This window comes from Heteronotia binoei, chromosome 18 (assembly GCF_032191835.1).
Source record: "Heteronotia binoei isolate CCM8104 ecotype False Entrance Well chromosome 18, APGP_CSIRO_Hbin_v1, whole genome shotgun sequence".
Lineage (NCBI taxonomy): Eukaryota > Metazoa > Chordata > Lepidosauria > Squamata > Gekkonidae > Heteronotia > Heteronotia binoei.
In genome coordinates this window covers 9236241-9251801 of record NC_083240.1, presented here as the reverse complement: position 1 = coordinate 9251801, position 15561 = coordinate 9236241, and the positions used below count along the sequence as shown (strand labels likewise).

Here is a 15561-nt window from a genome sequence, read left to right as displayed (position 1 = left end):
CTGTGAGCTAGCTCACACTAACTCAGCTTAGACAGAGCAGTACTTTTTGGTCATATCTTGGAGCAGGGATGCTCTGTATTCTTGGTGCTTGGGGGATGGGCACAGTGGGAGGGCTTGTAGTGTCCTGGCCCCACTGGTGAACCTCCTGATGGCACCTGATTTTTTTGGCCACTGTGTGATACAGAGTATTGGACTGGATGGGCCATTGGCCTGATCCAACATGGCTTCTCTTGTGTTCTTCTGTGACACAGAGTGTTGGACTGGATGGGCCATTGGCCTGATCCAACATGGCTTCTCTTATGTTCTTATGTGACACAGAGTGTTGGATTGGATGAGCCATTGGCCTTATCCAGCATGGCTTCTCTTATGTTCTTCTGTGACACAGAGTGTTGGACTGGATGGGCCACTGGCCTGATCCAACATGGCTTCTCTTATGTTCTTGGCCTCCCAATCTCAGCCCAGCACTTAACTTTTGACTGGATTGCAGAACTGTAGATTCCAGATGGGGGATTCACACGACAGAGTGCTTTCATTTAAAAAAAAAGGGGGGGGGGGGTTCCCTACAGGTAGAAATCTAGCATGGCAGGCTACAGTCCTTGTTCCTGACATGCTGGCTTTCCTACACTCAAGGGGCATTTGGAATGCCAGTTAATCTGGAACCTACAAACTGGGGGAGAAATTAAGATCTTCTTTTGCCTTTTGGGAACACCTGCACAGAGGTTTTTGCAGGCTCTGGAAGGATGATCTTGAGATCGGCTGTGGCGTTGTGCTTGTGTGGGATATCACTCTTGCGGGATGGCACCCAGGGGATTGTAAAAGGTAGGGCTTTTTTTGTAGCAGGAACTTCTTTGTATATTACATCACACTCTTCCTGGAGTTTACAGTAGGCCCTGTACGAAGAGCCCTGTAAGCTCTTGGAGGATTGGTTACATCAGGAGGGCCCAATATGCAAAGGAGTTCCTGCTACAAAAAAAAACAACCCTGGTAAAAGGACATCTTATTGAGAATCCCTCGTTCCACAGCACTTGCCTGACACAGGTTCCTTGCAGCCACGTTTCAATCGACTTGAAGTGGTACTTTATGTCCCCATAGGTCTTTGAGACAAACTGGTAGGAATCGAAGATCTGCACTTTGCCCGTTTTCCACCTGGCTCCGAGGCTGCGTTCTTCTTCTCCCAGCCAGATTTCCACGTGGACGATGTCATGGGCTTGCCGCGTCCCTGCAATGAAGAAAGAATGCTGGGGAAAGTACCGAGGAGGGCAACCAAGTTGACGAGGGGATTGAGCTCCTTCCCTAGGAGGAGATGTTGAAGAGTCTGGGACTTTCCCATTTAGGAAAAAAAGACAAATTGGGGGGGACATGAGAGAGGGTTATAAAATTAGGTATGGAATGGAGAGAGTTGTCAAGGATAAACTTTTCTCTCTCTCCCAAAATGCTAGAACTTGAGGGCATCTAGAGAAGTTCATGGGCGGTAGGTTCAGGACGGACAAAAGGAAATACTACTTTACGCAGAGAGTGATGAAATTGTGGGATTTGCTGCCGGAGGATGTTGCGATGGCCACAGGAACCAACAGCTTTAAAAAAGGGATTAGACTGATTCATGGAGGAGAGGTCTATCAGTGACTACTAGCCAGGGTGGCTGAGAGGAAGCTCCACATTCAGAGGCAGTAAACCTCTGAATCCCAGTGCCAGGAGGCAACATCAGGGGAAGGCTTTGGCATTAGGGTTGCTGATCCCTGGTTTGGAGGCCCTCCCCCTGCTTCAGGATCATCAGAAAGCGGGCGGGGGGGGGGATATCTGCTGGGAACTTTATTATTCCCTATGGAGAGGTATTCCCATAGGAAATAATGGAGAATGGATCCACGAGTATCTGGGGCTCTGGGGGTGCTGTTTTTTGAGGTAGAGGCCCCAAATTTGCGGCGTAGCATCTGGTGACTCTTCTCAAAATACCCTCCAAGTTTCAAAAAGATTGGACCGGGGGGTCCAATTCTATATGCCCCAAAAGAAGGTGCCCCTATCCTTCATTATTTCCTATGGAGGGAAGGCATTTAAAAGGTGTTCAGTCCCTTTAAATGTGATGGCCAGCACTCCCTTGGAGTTCAATTGTGCTTGTCACAACCTTGCTTCTGACCCCACCCCCAATGTCTCCTGGCTCCACCCCCAAAGTCCCCAGATATTTCTTGAATTGGACTTGGCATCCCTATTTGGCATCTACATTCGGTTGTTAGCCCTTCAGGGGAATTGGTTGGCCCCTGTGTGAGATAGGGTTGCCAAGTCCAATTCAAGAAATATCTGGAGATTTTGGGGGTGGAGCCAGGAGACTTTGGGGGTGGAGCCAGGAGACATTGGGGGCGGAGCCAGGAGCAAGGGTGTGACAAGCATAATTGAACTCCGAGGGAGTTCTGGCCATCACATTTAAAGGGACAGCACACCTTTTAGAATGCCTTCCTTCCATAGAAAATAATGAAGGATAGGGGCACCTTCTTTTGGGGCTCATAGAATTGGACCCCCTGGTCCAATCCTTTTGAAACTTGGGAGGTGTTTTGGGGAGAGGCACTAGATGCTATACAGAAAATTTGGCACCTCTACCTCAAAAAACAGTCCCCCTAGAGCCCCTGACACCCGCGGATCAATTCCCCATCATTCCCTATGGGAATCGTTCCTGGAGGTGCATAATGGCTGTGGGGTGGAGCTTCCCCCGCCGGCCAGCTGGCTGGGGGAGGGGGGAAGCCTGTAAAACCAGGGGATCCCCCGCTGGGACCTGGGGATTGGGAAGCCTAGAGTGAGATGGGAGGCTGGACTAGATGGATCACTGGTCTGACCCAGCAGGGCTCCTCTGATGTTTTTATGAAGGCCTCTCTGCCCTGTTGCTGACCCTCCTGAGGAACTGGCTGGCCATTGTGTGAGACAGGAAGCTGGACTAGATGGACCACTGCTCTGATCTAGCAGGGCTCTTGTGATGTTCTTATGAAGGCCTCAGCGTCTCTGCCTAGTTGTTGGCCCCTCAGAGGAACTGGTTGGCCACCGTGTGAGACAGGAGGCTGGACCAGATGGGCCATTGATCTGATCCAGCAGAACTCTTCCTATGTTTTTATGATATGAGATTCTTTTCTTGGATGGGGGGGGGGGTGAGAAACCAATCGCGCTGCGTATTTGTGGGTCTGTGGGCCCCATAGCGATTGTTTAAATTGATGTATTTATTTGTTTACTGAAAACATTTTTATATCACCATTCTACCTGAGGGAGGTCTCCAAGATGATGAACACGAAAAACACCAAAACTTTTGAACAATTAAAAATACATTTTGAATTATCATCTTTGATGCCAGTGGCACCTCAGAGACCAACAAGAAGAGCTCCCGGACTCGAATCTAATTGCTGGACTGCAGAGCAGCGTGGCTACCCTCTGAAACAATTTAAAGTGATAAAACGATTAGCAAAAACACATACACAAACAATGTGAGGACCAGGACGGAGGTCTGGTGATCGTTACATAGATTCGTCACATAGACTACTTTACAAATGAAATTAACAAAAGGTCTTCACCCACTGGCAAAAGACCCTGATAGAGAGAGACAGATGAATCTCCCTCAGGTGATAAACATAAACATATGGAGCAGAGGTCCATCAGCGGCTATTAGCCACAGCGTATTGTTGGAACTCTCTGTCTGGGGCAGGGATGCTCTGTATTCTTGGTGCTTGGGGGGGGGAGGCAAGAATGGGAGGGCTTCTAGTGTCCTGGCCCCACTGATGGACCTCCTGATGGCACCAGGGTTTTTTGGCCACTGTGTGACACAGAGTGTTGGACTGGATGGGCCATTGGCCTGATCTAACATGGCTTCTCTTATGTTCTTACGTCTGGGACAGTGATGCTTTGTATTCTTAGTGCCTGGAGGGCAATGTGGGAGGGCTTCTGGAGTTCTGGCCCCACTGGTGAACCTTCTGATGACACCTGGGGTTTGGCCACTGTGTGACACAGAGTGTTGGACTGGATGGGCCATTGGCCTGATCCAATATGGCTTCTCTTATGTTCTTCTATGGAACAGAGATCCATCAGTGTCTGTTAGCCAGAAGGTATAGATGGAAGGAGCACTCTGTCTGGGGCAGGGATGCTCTGTATTCTTGGTGCTTGGGGGGGGGGAGGCAAGAATGGGAGGGCTTCTAGTGTCCTGGCCCCACTGATGGACCTCCTGATGGCACCAGGGTTTTTTGGCCACTGTGTGACACAGAGTGTTGGACTGGATGGGCCATTGGCCTGATCTAACATGGCTTCTCTTATGTTCTTACGTCTGGGACAGTGATGCTTTGTATTCTTAGTGCCTGGAGGGCAATGTGGGAGGGCTTCTGGAGTCCTGGCCCCACTGGTGGACCTTCTGATTACACCTGGGGTTTGGTCACTGTGTGACACAGAGTGTTGGACTGGATGGGCCACTGGCCTGATCTAACATGGCTTCTCTTATGCTCTTACATCTGGGACAGTGATGCTTTGTATTCTTAGTGCCTGGAGGGCAATGTGGGAGGGCTTCTGGAGTTCTGGCCCCACTGGTGGACCTTCTGATTACACCTGGGGTTTGGTCACTGTGTGACACAGAGTGCTGGACTGGATGGGCCACTGGCCTGATTCAACATGGCTTCTCTTATGTTCTTATGTAGGTGGGAGTCCCAAAGTTTTGGTGCCACCGCTGAGAAAGTCCCTTCTCGGGTCACCACCACCCCTCTAGCCTCAGAGGGCGGGGGGCAACCAAAGAAGGGCATCTGAAAATGACCAGACTGTATAGGTAGGTTCATATGGGAGAAGGCAGTCCTTAAGGTGGAGACGCATCCTTACAGAAAAATAGAGGATGGGAATTTCCAGAGGATCCCTGCTGGCTGGGAGGGAGGAGCCGTGGGCAGTAGGATTCAGACAGCATTCAGGGAAGCTAGGAGAACGCTGTGTTGGTTTGGTAATAAATGATTACATTAACTTCAGTGGAGTTAGGGACTGACCCCGAACTTATTACAGCCCCCACGACTGATTTGTTTTGTTTATTGGCCTGTTTGAGGTGGGTCACGAAATTAAGCAAGATGAAAAGCATAAAAACATACAATCATTAAAAGTAACAATCCATTAAATCCCAGTCCATTAAAAAAAAGCCCACCGAATAAAAGGATGCAAAAGCATAAAAAAGAACATTAAAATATAGATGTGCATAAATGGATAAAGGGGAAGAGGAAGGAGACTCTGCCGAAAGAGGTGGGTCAATGAGCAGATTGGGGGGGGGGGGGGAAGGTTTGGCAAACATTTACGTTGTGGATCAAAGTAAGTTCCTGAAATGAAGACGAGGTCCCCGGGCTTCAGGTGTTCCTCGCTGGGGAGTGTAATGGGAAGGGTGTCATATTGGTATGCTTGGTTTCCCGGACCGATATAGAAGCCAAAGTCTTCCATTAAGTCCTGTACCACTCTCCGGATAAGGCCACAACAATCCAGGAAGAGCAGAGATTCAGACTCTGGAGCTGCAGAGCGAAGCAAAGTGAGCATCAGTAAGAAGAGGAGGAGGAGATTGGATTTATACCCCGCCCTTCACTACCCGAAGGAGTCTCAGAGCGGCTCACAATCTCCTTTCCCTCCCCACAACAGACACCCTGTGAGGTAGGTGGAGCTGAGGGAGTTCTGACAGAAACTGGAGAGAACAGCTCTGAAAGAACTTATGACTGACTCAAGGTCATGCCAGCAGCCCTCAGCTTGTGGCTTCGACCGTATTCTTTAGTTGTAACCTCACTGGGCTGTCCTATGAAGCAGTGCTCTTTTCTATTCGTTCGGAACCTGTCTGTCAACCAGTTGCTTTTGAGAGCCGTGGATTATAATAAAATAAAACAAAACAGATTCCCCACCATCCCATCTCTCCACCCTGCCCATAATTTTACAAACCTCAATTGAATCTTTCCACCACAATCCCTCCCTAGCCATTTCCCCTCAGGGGTCATGGTGTTAGAAAAAGAGGTGCAGGAGCTCATTAATGCAACTCATTTGCATATGCCACACACCCCCTGACATCACCGGAAGGTGTGCTAAAGGATATCAGCTCGGCATCTACCTTTAAATGCTTCTTGAACTAGAATTGTCATCATAAAACCTTACTGCCATCATACTTTTTAAACTATTCTGTGCTATGTGGCCACAGTGGCATGTGGAAGATTTCTATCAGTCTGCCTTATGTGTTTTGGTTATTTCCCCCCTTTTTTGTGGGGGAAAATACTAGAGTTCAGCAAAATTCTCACAGGGGGCTTAAACAATGGAGCCCAGAAGCAAGTCCTTGAAGGGCTGTCGTACAGAGGATGGTGTGGAATTGTGGGGAGGGACGGTGGCTCAGTGGTAGAACATCTGCTTGGGAAGCAGAAGGTCCCAGGTTCAATCCCCGGCATCTCCAACTAAAAAGGGTCCAGGCAAATAGGTGTGAAAAACCTCCGCTTGAGACCCTGGAGAGCCGCTGCCAGTCTGAGAAGACAATACTGACTTTGATGGACCAAGGGTCTGATTCAGTATAAGGCAGCTTCATGTGTTCATATGTTTTCTGTGGCCCTGGAAGGTAGGACCAGAACCAATGGGTTGAAATTAAATCAAAAGAGTTTCCGGCTCAACATTAGGAAGAACTTCCTGACCGTTAGAGCGATTCCTCAGTGGAACAGGCTTCCTCGGGAGGTGGTGGGTTCTCCTTCCTTGGAGGTTTTTAAACAGAGGCTAGATGGTCATCTGACAGAGATGAAGATCCTGTGAATTTGGGGGTAGGTATTTGTGGGTTCTCCTGCATTGTGCAGGGGGTTGGACTAGATGACCCTGGAAGTCCCTTCCAACTCTTTGATTCTATTATTCTAATTAGGGGGGGGGGGGGGTTAAGAAGATGAAGAAGAAGATATTGGATTTATATCCCACCCTCCACTCCAAAGAGTCTCAGAGCGGCTCACAATCTCCTTTCCCTTCCTCCCCCACAACAGACACCCTGTGAGGTGGGTGGGGCTGGAGAGGGCTCTCCCAGCAGCTGCTCTTTCAAGGACAACCTCTGCCAGAGCTATGGCTGACCCAAGGCCATTCCAGCAGGTGCAAGTGGAGGAGTGGGGAATCAAACCCGGTTCTCCCAGATAAGAGTCTGCACACTTAACCACTACACCAAACTGTAGGTTTTGAGGTTCCAGAGCTTCGCTTCTGTGAGCTCCTTGCCAAAATGAGGCCTGTTCCCCCCCTCCCCCAAAACTGAAAATTAAAATTCCTGACCCATCAACTGTTTTAGTAGCTATTTTATGTATTATTACACTTCTGTCTCATTGTTCCTCCAAGGAGCCCACAGTGGCATAGATGTTTCTTCCCTTCTCCTTTTCAGCTTCACACAACAACCTTGCAAGGTAGGGATTTAAACCAGCTGAAGGAAATGCTCCTTACTGCCAGGCAGATGGTACTTCTTGGCATAGGGCACGCCGATGTAACTCTTGGCTCGCTCGAGAAACTTCATCCGGAGCTGCCACTGGGCTTCCGGCTGTCGTGGCCATCTTGGAATGGTCCCTTTTCTCCCAGCCAGTCTTCGCAGTTCCTCCTATAGCCGAACCCAAAGAAGGAGGAAAGAAAATGGAGCAGGGTCACAGATGTTCTGAAAAGACTGGAGGGCTAGCCCCAAAGCGAGAGCAACCAAACTCTGCCAGGTGAGCAAAAGTTGTGTATTGTGATCCAACGTTTATATTAATTTTACATTTTTATATTCATAGCCACTTTGATGTGATAATACAGTTGACTGCACCAAAACTTGTTGAGTACAATGCCTTGCCAATGTGAACGCCTGGGGCTCTTTAGCTTGGAGAAACGTCAACTGACGGGTGACATGATAGAGGTTTACAAGATTATGCGTGGGACAGAGAAGGTAGAAAAAGAAGAACTTTTCTCCCTTTCTCAGAATACGAGAACTCATGGGCATTTAATGAAATTGCTGAGCAGTCAGGTTAGAACTGATAAAAAGAAGTCCTTCACCCAAAGGGTGATTAACACATGGAACTCACTGCCACAGGATATGGTGGCTACAAGCATAGACAACTTCAAGAGGGGATTGGATAAACATATGGAGCAGAGGTCCATCAGTGGCTATTAGCCACAGCTTATTGATGGAACTCTCTGTCTGGGGCAAGTGATGCTCTGTATTCTTGGTGCTTGTGGGGAGGGGGCACAGTGGTAGGGCTTGGCCCCACCGATGGACCTCCGGATGGCATTTTTTTTTTTTTGGTCACTGTGTGACACAGAGTGTTGGACTGGATGGGTCATTGGCCTGATCCAACATGGCTTCTCTTATGTTCTTATGTGACACAGAGTGTTGGACTGGATGGGCCATTGGCCTGATCCAACATGTCTTCTCTTATGTTCTTATGTGACACAGAGTGTTGGACTGGATGGGCCACTGGCCTGATCCAACATGGCTTCTCTTATGTTCTTATGTGACACAGAGTGTTGGACTGGATGGGCCATTGGCCTGATCCAACATCGCTTCTCTTCTGTTCTTATGTGACACAGAGTGTTGGACTGGATGGGCCATTGGCCTGATCCAACATGGCTTCTCTTATGTTCTTCTGTGAAAGAGTGTTGGACTGGATGGGCCAGTGGCCTGATCCAACATGGCTTCTCTTATGTTCTTCTGTGACACAGAGTGTTGGACTGGATGGGCCACTGGCCTGATCCAACATCGCTTCTCTGATGTTCTTATGTGACACAGAGTGTTGGACTGGATGGGCCATTGGGCTGATCCAACAGGGCTTCTCTGATGTTCTTATGTGACACAGAGTGTTGGACTGGATGGGCCATTGGCCTGATCCAACATGGCTTCTGTTCTTAACATGTGCTAGCACCACATAAATAGAATCAGGACTGTACATAATATCCCAACTTTTTTTTGCAGTGTTTTTGTTATTGCTCAGGGTGGCGCACCAGTCACAGGGGAAGATACATACACACCAATAAGAATAATTAATAATTATTGTGTGGTATTGCGTGTGTAGAATAGCCAGGAGAACCTAAGATTGTCTGGCAGCCAGAAGTTCTAGCTCTTTTAAGTGTTGTGCACCATGAGGTGGAGATTTCTGAAGGCATCGGTTCCACATTGGAAACACAACCAGATAATTTGGAGCTCCAAAATAGATAGCCAGTGTGAAGTAGTGGTTAAAAGTGCCAGACGAGGATCTGGGAGACCCGGGTTTGAATCCCCACTCGTGCCATAGAAGCCCACTGCGTGACCTTGGGCCCGCCACATTCTCTCACCCTAACCTACCTCTTAGGTCCAGAGGAGTTAGCCATGTTGATCTGTTGCTGCAAAATAGTAAGGAGCCCCGTAGCACCTTTAAGACTAACAAATCCGATCCCCTCGTCTGAAGAAGTGTGTTTTTAGCACACAAAAGCTTACGTTCTGAATAAAACTTAATTGGTCTTAAAGGTGCCACTTGACTTCTGCTTTGTTCAACTGCTTCAGACCAGCACGGTTGCCCACCTGGATCTAAATCTGGGCAGGCAGCGCACCTGGCCAAAACACCATTGCTCCTGCATCCCCCCGTTTGTGCAGAGCTGTTGGGTGTTTTTACACTGGCAGTTTGCGACTTTCTATCTCCGCATTGTAAACTCACTGTTTGCATTACATAACAGTCTCATAATTGTTTCGCATTGTTGCTTCCCGAGGCATTTACATTTGTTTCATTGAGATGGGTTTCGACGCTGCCACAAAAGCGTTTTTCTCGAGACTAGTTTTGATCCGGTCTTTTCTCTACGGGCGTTTCAAACTTGTATTGTAAAAGTTTTCCTGCGTTTTAAAAGACTCCTCCAAAAGCCACCACAAGGTGCAGTAATTTGCATGAGAACTGACAGCACTTGAAATTTTTACATATCATTGCTTGCCTCATCTAGTGATTTAAATTTGCATTGTTTTTGCAGTGTATACATTTAACTAAGCGCTGGAATTCCAGCTGCCCTCTGATCAGAGACACCCCCACCACCACCACCAAATTGAAATGCTTAAACGTAAAAGGAAAATAATTAAAGCGGAACAGTGGCAGGCAATTTGAAGACTCTAAAACTCTGGATCAAACTGAATGTAAAAACACCCATTAAGTTCTTGCTTGTGTTAAGTTAGCAAAACGGGAGCCATTCCAACAGGGTGGCATAGCAGATGCCAGTAGATGCCACCAGGTGGCACTGCAGAGTCATCGTTTCGTTCGCAGGGCTTTTCTTTTAAAAAAGAGAAATCTCTTCCCTTCTAAGATGTTTTATTGGTGTCTTGCTGCGGTTCCTACTTCTCCGTTGCCCTTCTTAATTTCTCTCTTAGCCTAAGATTCTGTGGGCAGCACGTTTCCAGAGACCTGTGATTCCTTAAAGCACAGAGGCGAGCACTGAATAATGCGGGAGCACTGAGTGGGTCCTAGCGTTAGATGTTTCGTTTTCTAATAAGTGTGAATGCAAGGTTTCAGTCCGGGGGCCAAATCTAGCACTTCTAGGCAATGCAGTTAATTATCAGTCTTTGCTTTGGCTTTTGAACTTGCAGGCTGATGGGCCGAAATCAGCCAGTGAATCTTGACAGCGCAAGCCAATAAAGGTGACCATGTGCTTGCCCAGGGGGTGGCCAAACTTGCTTAACATAAGAACCATGTAGAATAAACATCAGATGTTGGAGAGCCAGAAACTATTAATGTCAGACATTTGAAGGAAGGAAGGAAGGAAAATAGATGGGAAAGGGAGGGGTGGAAAGAAAGCAATTTTAAATGCATTCTCCAAGCCACCGTCTGGCTTGGCTTGGAGAATGCATTTAAAGAGAGAAATACCTTCTCCGAGCTAACCGATGGGGCAGCGGGGGCTTCGAGAGCCACCAAATATGCTTGAAAGAGCCACGTGTGGCTCCCAAGCCACAGTTTGCCCCCCCCCCCCCGTGCTAGCATCTATACTTCAAACTGCTCTTAATAGCATTGGGCGCAGGACGGTTGATCAGTTAGCAACATGATTTGGTCACACTGTGAAAACTGTGCAATGGGAAAAGAAGCGTCCCCTTCAACTTTTTGGAATGTGGAATTGAGTTGATGTGGTGTTAACGGTTAGGGTGTCAGACCTGGATCTGGACGACCCAGGTTCAGATGAACACAGGATACAGATGAAGCTGCCTTATGCTGAATCCAACCCTTGGTCCTTCAAGGTCAGTCTTGCCCACTCAGACTGACAGCCGCTTTCCAGGGTCTCAGGCTGAGGTCTTTGACATCGCTGACTGCCTAGTCCTTTTCACCGGAGATTCTGGGGACTGAACGTGGGACCTTCAGCAAGCCAAGCAGAGGCTCTTCCACTGAGCCACAGCCCCACCCAGATCCTTACTTGGTCATGGAAGCTCGCTGGGTGACCTTGGGCCAAGCACACACTCTCATCCTCACCGAGTTGTTCTGTCGATAAAAAGGAGGAGGGGAGGACTATGTGAGCCGCACTGGGTCCCCATCTGGGAGGTGGGTAGGCAGGGTAGAAATGGAGTGAAATAAATCAATGGAATTAGGATGAGTTTCCCTCTGTTCTGTTCCTTCATAACTCCCAAGCGTCACAATAGTGTGCTGACGGTCCAGTCCTAAACACAGTTGCCTCCAGGGCTCTTTTTTTTTTCTGCCGGAGCACATAGGAGCAGAGCTCCGCCTGGGCTGGTCAGGGCTCCGGCTGGGCCCAACCCGCCATGCAGCAGCCATGTGCTCCCAGGCCAAGGGGTGTGGCCTAATATGCAAATGAGCTCCTGCTGGGTTTTCTCTGCCAAAAAAGCACCAGTTACCAGGGATGTTAAACTCACATGTTAAGAGGGCCAGATCTGACATAAATGAGACCTTGTCGGGCCATGCCGTGTGTGTCGTAAAAGTAGCTGAGGTGTAAACTTTATAAGGGACACAGACAAACACAATTAAAAATGTTGTATCTCTCCTGTGTGATCGAGGGAACCGGGCAAAGGAAGCTCTCTCTCTTTCCCTCCCCAGGGGACGAGGAGGGGGTGGAGCCACAACCAATTGAAGGAAAAGGGGCTTTGCTCTGTAGCTCCTGTGCAATTGAGCAAGCCTGGCAAAGCAAGCTGTGACATAGAAGGAAGCAAGAGAGAGGGAGAAGAAAGCGGACTTGCTTGCGGGCCTGATAGGAACCCACTGGGGTCCTGATCCGTCCCCTGGGCTGCATGTTTGACACCCTTGGGTTACACCTTTCTAATATTGTGGGAGCTAATAGACTCCAAAGGGTGTTAATCCCTCTTAGGGATCACCCCATGAGTGAAGTCGGTTAAGCTGACTATGTGTGATCGTCCCAAGGCCACCCAGCAAGCTTCTATGGTGGAACAGGGATTCGAACCCAAGTCTTTTTGTCTGATACTCCGACCTCTGCACCAAACAAGAGCAGACCAGACTGACCTTGAACGTCTGACTCAGGATAAGGCCTATATGACCCGATATACTTAACGTGTTATTCCTGTTTTGTCTCTGCATATCTTTAAATGTATTCATCACGTTCCGTGTTAATTTGCTGTTCAGCTTCTTTCTATAAGTCTGAATGGTTATATTCCACTTCTATGTATCTGAGGAAGGGTGCGTGCCTGTGAAAGCGCCTGGAATAAAACTTTGTTTCTCTTAAAGGTGCCACTGGACTCAGACTTTGTTCTATTACTAGACCAGGGCTTTTTTTTGAGCAGGAACGCACAGGAACGCAGTTCTGGCTGGCTTGGTGCCAGAGGATGTGCAATATGCAAATGAGTTCCTGCTGGACTTTTTCTACCCCAAAAGCCCTGCTTTAGACCACCGTGGCAACCCAGGCTAAGGCAGTTCTATATGTGCGTGATCAAGGGGTAAAGCCTCCCTATTGATCTCATCCTACACCTATTTATCTCTGTCGCCTTTCTGTCTCTCCCTCTCTCAGGGACTCCCACGATTCTTTGCTTTCTTTCCAACCTGTCGTTCGCCTCTGCTCTCAGACCCTCTCTTCGGTCACGCTGGAGGACAACTTCCCAAGCTGACGCTGTAATCTTTGGGAACCCCCTCCCCCCTCCTTTTTTATTATTATTATTTCCCTGGCCCGAGATTTCTTATTTCACAGTAGAAAGAGAACCAAACAAAGAGTGTGCTCAAAGTGATTTATTTGCCTTCTTCCTGGACAATCAAAGGAAATGGATACAGTATGAAGTGAGTCTCACAGAAAATATATATATACCTGGAATTGAATATATTTTCTTGAACGTGCAACAATAGGACTGCTGAGGGGGACTTCGTGAAAGCTCTCTCAGGATTGCCAATCCCCAAGTGGGAGCAGGGGATCCCCCGGTTTGGAGGCCCTACCCCGCCCTTCAGGGTCATCAGAAAGAAGGGGAGACTGATTCCCATAGGGTATAATGCAGAATTGATCTGTGGGTATCTGGGGCTCTGGGGGCTGTTTTTGGAGGGAGAGGCACCAAATTTGCAGCATAGCATCTGGCGCCTCTCCTCAAAACAACCCCCAAGTTTCAAAAAGATTGGACCAGGGAGGTCCAATTCTTTGAGCCTCAAAAGAAGGCGCTCCTATCTTTCATTATTTCCAAATTGAGAGAAGGCGTTTAAAAGGGGTGCGGTCCCTTTAAAAGCGATGGCCAGGACTCCCTTCGGACTTCAGTCGTGCTTGTCACAACCTTGCTCCTGGCTCCACCCCCAAAGTCTCCTGGCTCCACCCCCAAAGTCCCTAGATATTTCCTGAGTCTGACCTGGCAACCCTGCCCCAGTTCCAGAGGCCTAAGCAAAATCAGGATCCAGTGCGTGAAAATGAGGCCAGAAGAGAAGTAATAAAATCCCCCTTTTCTTTGCCCAGGTTTCTGGAAGGTGCAAGTGAACATCCAGGGAGCTCTGTGGATTTGGGAGTCACCTACCAACTCCTGCCCTCCGGTAGCTCAGCCCAGTTTGCGTTTCTGAAAGGCACGGCCTCTTAGCAACCGCTGGACGTCATCTGGCGCCTGTAATCGCAACATGGGGGGGAGGGCAAGCGGGGAGGAAGTGAAGCAGGTGTGTGTCCCGCCCCTAAAGTGTCTCATTGTCTGCCCTCCCAGAAGAAAGCTGGGCCGTGATCTCTCGGACTCTCCTGTCTGCCTCTGTTTCCGTTTCTTTTCTCCTGCCTGAGAAACGAACCCAAAGTCCCCTAGGTTTGTGCTCTCCTGTGTCCCCTTTTGCTGAAATTTCTCCCTGGTAAAATGTAGGCATTTCCCAACGTGGTTCGTGCCTCAAACGACTCAGCATTACAGGTATAAATGACGTACTTTTTCTATTTGTTGCCATCAAGTCACAGCAGATTTACTGTGAGGTTTTCAAGGCAAGATACAAATGGAGGAGGACGAGGAGGAGGAGAATTGGATTTATACCCCGCCCTTCACTCGGAGTCTCAGAGAGGCCTCCAATCTCCTTCCCTTCCTCTCCCCACAACAGACACCCTGTGAGAGAACTCTGACTGAGAACTGCTCTGGAGAGAACTTGTGACCCAACCCAAGGGTACCCAGCTGGTTACAGGCAGAGGAGTGGGGAATCAAACCCGGTTTTTCCAGATTAGAGTCTGCCACTCTTAAGGACTATACCAGGGGTGGCCAAACTTGCTTAACAGGAGGAGAAGAAGAAATTGGATTTATATCCTGCCCCCCCCCATTCCGAATCTCAGAGACTCAGAGTGGCTCACAATCTCCTTTACCTTCCTCCCCCATAACAGACACCCTGTGAGGTGGGTGGGGATGAGAGGGCTCTCACAGCAGCTGCCCTTTCAAGGACAACCTCTGCCAGAGCTATGGCTGGCCCAAAGCCATTCCAGCAGCTACAAGTGGAGGAGTGGGGAATCAAACCCGGTTCTCCCAGTTAAGAGTCCGGTTACACCACACAGAATCAATGTCAGATGTTTGAGGGCCACGAGACATAAACATCAGATGTTCGAGAGCTGCAAGACAGAAAGGAAGGAAGACGAAATGGAAAGAAAGGTGGAAAGAAAACAAAAAGATAGGGGGCGGGAGGAGGGAGGGAGAGATGGAAAGAAAGCAACTTTAATTTTAAATACATTCTCCAAGCTGCAGGCTGGCTTGGCTTGGATAAGTGATTTAAAGAGAGAAATGCCCGATGGGTTGGTGGGGGCTTTGAAAGCCATACGATAGATGTGAAAGAGCCACAGGTGGCTCCCGAGCCACGGTTTGGCCGCCCCTGCACTATACCAAACTGGCTCTCTGAGGCAGTTTGCCATTCCCTGTCTCTACATCAGAACTGTGGACTTCCCCAGGTGGTCTCCCACCCCAAGTGTTGCTGACCAGAGCTGACCCTGCTTATCTGTTGAGATTTGAGGAGATTGGGTTTGTCTGAGCTACCCAGGTCGGAGCACACAGGAACGGTCTGTCAAAACCCCCAAAGCCTCGTACACAATCTCTCCGGCTGCAAACATTGAGAGCGAGAACCACTGAGAAAAATATAAGGAAAGGTAACGAGAAACGGAATGGGAACCACTCACGGCTCCCTAAAACGGGGGGAGGGGCGCTCCTCAGACGTAACAGCAGGAAAATTTTAAGAAAAGGGAAAGAGT

The 15561-nt window shown here is 48.7% G+C and overlaps 1 protein-coding gene across 1 annotated transcript in view; it reads right to left on the bottom strand.

The window, feature by feature from the left end:
- Positions 1-15561, bottom strand: part of LOC132587316 (uncharacterized) — a 34851-nt gene that overhangs the window by 3377 nt on the left and 15913 nt on the right. Inside the window, exons 3-5 of the mRNA XM_060259594.1 lie at positions 7414-7564; positions 5286-5492; positions 1030-1219 (exon numbers count right to left, since the gene is read on the bottom strand). Coding sequence (XP_060115577.1) covers positions 1030-1219; positions 5286-5492; positions 7414-7564 — 548 coding nt within the window. The remainder of the gene's footprint in view (positions 1-1029; positions 1220-5285; positions 5493-7413; positions 7565-15561) is intronic.